Genomic DNA, 6,000 nt, shown 5'->3' with positions numbered 1-6,000 from the left:
AGTTTCACTATGTTGGCCAGGCTAGTCTTGAACTCCTGACCTTAGGTGATCCGCCTGCCTCGGCCTCCCACAGTGTTGGGCTTACAGGTGTGAGCCACCGCGCCTGGCCAGACTCATATTTTCTTTCTTTGTTTTTTTTTTTTGTTTTTTTTTTTTTTTGAGATAGAGTCTCCTTCGTCATCCAGGCTGGAGTGTAGTGGCGTGATCTCGGCTCACTGAAAACTCTACCTCCCGGGTTCAAGCTATTCTCCTGCCTTAGCCTCCCGAGTAGCTGGGATTACAGGCACCCACCACCATGCCTGGCTAATTTTTTTATTTTTAGTAGAGACAGGGTTTCGCCATGTTGACCAGGCTGGTCTCGAACTCCTGACCTCAGGCGATCTGCCTGCCTCAGCCTCCCAGAGTGCTGGGATTACAGGCATGAGCCACCACGGCTGGCCTCAGAATTGTATTTTCTAATTAGTTATTACTGGCGTGTAGGTAATATTGGTAATATTAGAATATTACCATTCCAGTCACTGAGCAGGGAGTGTCTAGGCTCAGTTCTTGTTTAAAGACTGTCAATATTTTTATCTTCCTGCCCACATGGCACATTCCCATGAAACTTAGCCCCAAGCAGAAGGTTGGCAGTAATTTCGTTCAGCTTGCATGTAGGGACAGGCATGTCCTTGGCTTTAAGCTGAAAATCCGTCCCAGGTCCTCCACCTCCTGAGGAGCACTTATATCTCCATTATCTCACAGGAGCCAAATCTCTAACTGCTACCCTTGATTCTAGACTCATTTCAAAGCCCATGAGGTCCATGGGGAGGTGGTTATCTCATTTCAGAGTGTATTAGCTGTCTTGAGCTGCTGTAACAAAATACCATAAGGTTGGGTGGCTTCAACAACAGGTGCTTATTTCTTACAGTTCTAGAGGCTGGAATGTCCAAGACCAAGGTGCTAGCCAATTTAGTTCCTGGTGAGTGCTCTCTTCCTGGTTTGTAGACACTGCCTTCTCACTGTGTGCTTGCATAGCAGAGAGAGGGCATGGGTGTCTCTTCCTCTCTTTATAAAGACACTATCATCATGGGGGCCCTACCCTCATGACCTCATCTGACCCTAATTACCTCCCAAAGGACCCTTCTCCAAATAGCATCCTATTGGGGGTTAGGACTTTAACAAATGAATTTGGAGTAGTGGTGGGGGGAACACAATTCAGTCCATAGCATACAGCCTAGGTCTCCTTACTTTTCTTTTTTAAGGTTTTATATGTCATTGCGATATGTCTACTATGGGGTGGTGTGTGTGTGTATGTGAAAGCCTTTACATATTTTACCATCTTCATCAGAAGTCTCATAAAAATTTCTTGAATTGATGGCAGACAACAGTGACAGTATGTTAACTGGGTTCTTCCTATTGTCTCTGGAGTTTCAGCAAAGGCCTCAAAAGCAGAAGGCAATACAACAGATGTCAGGTACCCCCATTTCCCCATCTTAAAGGGTGATGATAGAATATGAACTAGTCTGCCAGAATTACTAATCATCCACCCTCTATATAAGATAATCAGGATTGTGTTAGAGAGTTACCTGTGGGCTCTGTATTTCCTCTCCTGCCACTCTGGGGTGGGAGAGGGGTTTCTCCCCTTGCCTGAAGCCAAGTGAGATAAAGTCTTCCACTAGAACCTCTTAGAATGTTTGGCTTGTGTCTCCTGGAGTTTGGAGATGCACAGGGATAGTGTCTTAACCCCCACCTGGGGGAAGTCCAAAAGCAAGATGCTGGCTAACTGTGCTGGGATGGTGAATAAGGTGGGAGCCATGGGGAGTGAGCTGCACTGCCTTCGCCACTGGGGCAAAGATGTGTGAGTTATCCTGTGAGCCAAGTGGGCCCACAAGCTAACCAACTTGGAGTCATTTAAAAGGGATCAGTCCCATGAGAGATAACCAGAGAGGAAAGGGACTCCTGCCATGGGAGTCAGTTTTACATGGAGTGAGCCTCCTCCAGAAGGCCAAAGACTTGGGGGAGGGGAGTCATAGACAGTGAACCAGAGGAGGACCACTGCCTAGCTCCCAGCAAGAGAGTTCTAAAAAAGCCCACAAAGGTGCGTAAGAGAGAAAAGCCAACATTTGTGATTCCTCCTCGTCCATAGGGAACCGATTTTGGAAGATAACAACATCCTGTACTAACCAGGAAAGTCTGTGTTCTTTCCCTTCAATCCCTTCTCCTCCTGGGAGGAGGGGGTCAGAAATAGCAGCTAGCCAGTGGGAGAGGAGGAGCAAACTTTGAGGAGCAAAGGCAGGGATGTGGAGAAACCTATCATACCACTTTTAATATAGCAAGCTTCAAGTCTGAAGCAGGTAAAAGCAGGGGTAGGGGAGAACCTTTAGCCTGAATAAAGTTTAAAGTTTTGTTCTGTACTATATATTTCCTATTGCAATATGACTACTCTTATGACTGAAAAATACTTGAAAAATGAAAGGATCTGCAAGAGATTTCATGCAGGACACAGAACTATGCATAGAGCAAGTGTGAAGGGGAAGCAGAAGAGTTTTCTGATTATACACCGTGTCTCCTCCTGACTTGAAACACCCCAGCTCCTTTGACAAAAATACTCAGTATTAGAAACAGGTTGAGGAGGAAAAGTTGATACAGAATATAACAAACATGATTTAAAATTTATTGACTCCAAGTATTATACACACTGATTTACATTTTTTTCACATTTATTAAGTCCCACCAAAAGTATGGGTAACCAAAATCCATATATACTCTAATAAAGACAGGGCATACACCTCTGGCATATTTTTATTATTTTTTTCATTAAAATAAGTTAGTGGTTTCTTATTTTATATAAATTATATAAAACGTGAAGCTGGGTGAAAGTAGTCAACTAGTAAAAATTTTATACATTTTTACTAAGTATATGCCATTATAACAACGTATGGAAATGAATATATATATATTATATATATGGATGTATTTTTTGAGAGAGGGTCTCACGCTGTCACCCAGGCTGGAGTGCAGTGGCATGATCACAGCTCACTGCAGCCTCAACCTCCCGAGTAGCTGGGGTACAGGAACGTGCCACCACACCCGGCCAATTTTTTTTTTTTTTTTTTTTTAAGAAATGGGGGGGGGGGGGTCCTTCTACGTTGCCCAGGCTGGTCTCGAACTCCCAGGCTCAAACAATCCTCCTGCCCCGGCCTCCCAAAATGGTGGGATTATAGGCATGACCCTTTGCGCCTGGCCCACTTTTGTATTTAGGATGCAGAGCCCTGAGATTGGCATCTAGGAAAATTCTGGGCTTAGGCCAGGGGAGGGGGCATGCCTGAATCTCTTGCAAAAACTCGCGACGCCTCCAGTCTGTCACGATGTGGGCCCCTGGTAATGAAGGACTTCCACCATGACCACAAGTACTTTAGTCAGAAAACAGCTCGAAAACGTGTGAAGAGAGTCCACCAAACAGGCTTCGTGTGAGCAACAAGGCTGTTTATCTCACCTGGGTGCAGGTGGGTTGAGTCTGAAAAACGAGTCAGCAAAGGGTGGTGGAATTATCATTAGTTCTTATAGGTTTGGGATAGGCGTACAAAGTACATTCTTAAGGGCGGGGGAGAATATTACAAAGCACCTACTTAAGGGCGAGGAGGAGAATATATCCTGTCAGTTAGGGTGGGGCAGGAACAAATCACAATGGTGGAATGTCATCAGTTAAAGCTATTTTCACTTCTTTTGTGGATCTTCGGTTGCCTCAGGCCATCTGGATGTACACGTGCAGGTCATAGGCGATATGATGGCTTAGCTTGGGCTCAGAGGCCTGACAACGTGTATTTTGGGTTTGATTCTGGCCCACCACCTCCACCTCGTACCTTCCTATCCTCAATTTCAACCTCCAGAAATTAGGCAAACTGGAAAGTAAACTGATGCGGGTCGTGTTGCTTCAGCAGGGGACAGGACTTCGGTGGGCGCTCCTGCCGGGGTCCGTAACCTCCGACACAGCTAACGTTTACAGGCCCGTTTATATTATCACGAATGGTTTTCAACCATTTCGTGGCCATCCCTAAATTAAGAGGCTTGAGGGGCGACAGGAAAGAGCGAAGACACCTCCGCACGGTCTCCAAACCCCTAAGTCCCGAGGCCTGGAGCATCCCCGGAAAACCAGGCTCCTCTCCAGAGAAGCCCTCCCTTCCGCCCCGCCCACCCCGCGCGGAGGCCACAGGGGTCACGTGGCCGCCGGGGGAGGGGGAAGTGGGCGGCTCTGTGGCCGCCATCTTGAGGATTCGGAGGCGGGGCGTGCAGAGCTCAGGGCGCGCGCTTCGCTTCCCCTCCCCTCGCCCAGCCTCGCACCGGCGTCTGCGCTCCTCCCCACTTTTCTTGGTTCCTGCGGCCGCTCCCTGAGTGGAGGAGCGGGGAGCCCCGGAGGCGGGGGGGTGTGTCGGACGCGTGCTCGCACCCTCCAACCGCCAGCCGCGGGGGCGCGCTCGGCCGGGCCCCCGGGGCGACGCGGGGCCGAGGAGAGGGGGCTGCTCCCGCGGCTGAGGCGGCGCGCAGCGGCCGAGGTGGCGGCGGCTGCAGCTGCGGCGGCGCGCTCCGGGCCTGCGTCTAGGGCGCCCCCGGGTCGGAGCTGTCGCTGTGGCCGCCGCTGCGAGAACCATGTACCGCAGCAGCGCTCGCTCCTCCGTCTCTTCCCACCGGCCTAAAGACGACGGCGGGGGCGGCCCGCGCAGCGGCCGCAGCTCTGGCTCCTCCTCAGGCCCGGCTCGCCGCAGCTCACCGCCGCCTCCGTCCTCTGGCTCCTCGTCGCGGACCCCGGCTCGCCGACCCCGCTCGCCCTCAGGGCACCGCGGCCGCAGGGCCTCGCCGTCCCCGCCACGGGGTCGTCGCGTCTCCCCGTCCCCGCCTCGGGCCCGTCGCGGCTCTCCGTCGCCACCGCGGGGCCGACGACTCTTCCCGCCGGGCCCGGCCGGCTTCAGAGGCAGCAGCCGAGGGGAGTCCCGCGCCGACTATGCCCGGGACGGCCGCGGAGACCATCCAGGCGACAGCGGCAGCCGGGTAATCCCACCCCTCGTCCAGGACTCCCTCCATCCCCCAGCCCCCTCGCCCGGAATTCCCGTTTCCAGAAACGCCCGGGGCCTCCAGGCCAGGGTCCTAAGCGCGAAGCCTCCGGCCAACTCCCTCGAGGATGCCCAGCCTGGAGGCTTCTGTCAGACCCGGGAGCGTTGACACAATAACGGACTCGGGAGCGCACGGGCGTCCGGTCGGGAGTGCGCGCTCCGTTCCTTACGAATAGGCTGTTTCTTTCACGCCGGGTGAGGTGTGGAAAGTTTGCCAAGGCGAGGGGCATTTCGTCCAAACCGTGTGCCTTGGTACTTTTTGTAGAGTTGACGTGTCCTTGGGGTTCCGTAGTTTTCATCCCCTTACACCTGAGCTGCATTCCTGGATCTTAGGGGAAAAAAGCCGAAATATTCGTTTTTGTGGCGAGTTAGGGACGCTTGAACCCTACCAGGCTTTACGTCGAGTGTAAACTGTTAGCTTAAATGAATTGGAGCTGCTGCTTTGGAATGAAGTATCGAGTTCTATGCCAGGAATTATGCCTAGCCTTTCACTTTACACATTCTTTTAACTCTCACAACTCTTTGAAGTGAGGCAGTTAATATTATTCCTTGTTGTACAGCCGAAGAAGCAACCCAGAGAGGTTCAAGTAACTCGACTAAGGTGACACGGCTAAGTGGTGGAGCTGTGATTCAACTCAGATCCGCCTGGTTCCCCAAACCTATGATTTGAACCTTTGTGTTTTCACTGCTAGAGGAACGGAGCATGAGGTTAAGTTTAGTTTTAGAAATAATGTTGACCTTTAAACCATAACCACCACCCCAAGAGATTCTCTAGGTAGAGTCTGGTGTTTGGGGATTTGTTTTATTTTTAGTTCATCAGTCTTTTTTTTATTATTATTTGAGAAAGAGTCTCACTCTGTTGCCCAGGCTGGAGTGCAATGGCATGATCTCAGCTCACTGTAACCTCCGCCCC

At 51.1% G+C, this 6,000-nt stretch overlaps 1 protein-coding gene across 1 annotated transcript in view; it reads left to right on the top strand.

Moving 5' to 3' along the window:
* The first annotated feature begins 4,303 nt into the window (after nt 1-4,303).
* The window catches only part of ZNF318 (zinc finger protein 318), a 34,876-nt gene continuing 33,179 nt past the window's right edge, over nt 4,304-6,000 (top strand). Inside the window, exon 1 of the mRNA XM_032140322.2 lies at nt 4,304-5,025. Within this exon, the coding sequence (XP_031996213.1) occupies nt 4,627-5,025 (399 nt within the window). The 5' untranslated portion in view covers nt 4,304-4,626. The remainder of the gene's footprint in view (nt 5,026-6,000) is intronic.

The sequence above is a fragment of the Hylobates moloch genome, unplaced genomic scaffold (genome assembly GCF_009828535.3).
Source record: "Hylobates moloch isolate HMO894 unplaced genomic scaffold, HMol_V3 SCAFFOLD_20, whole genome shotgun sequence".
Taxonomy (NCBI): Eukaryota; Metazoa; Chordata; class Mammalia; order Primates; family Hylobatidae; genus Hylobates; species Hylobates moloch.
This window is presented reverse-complemented; position numbering and strand designations above follow the sequence as displayed.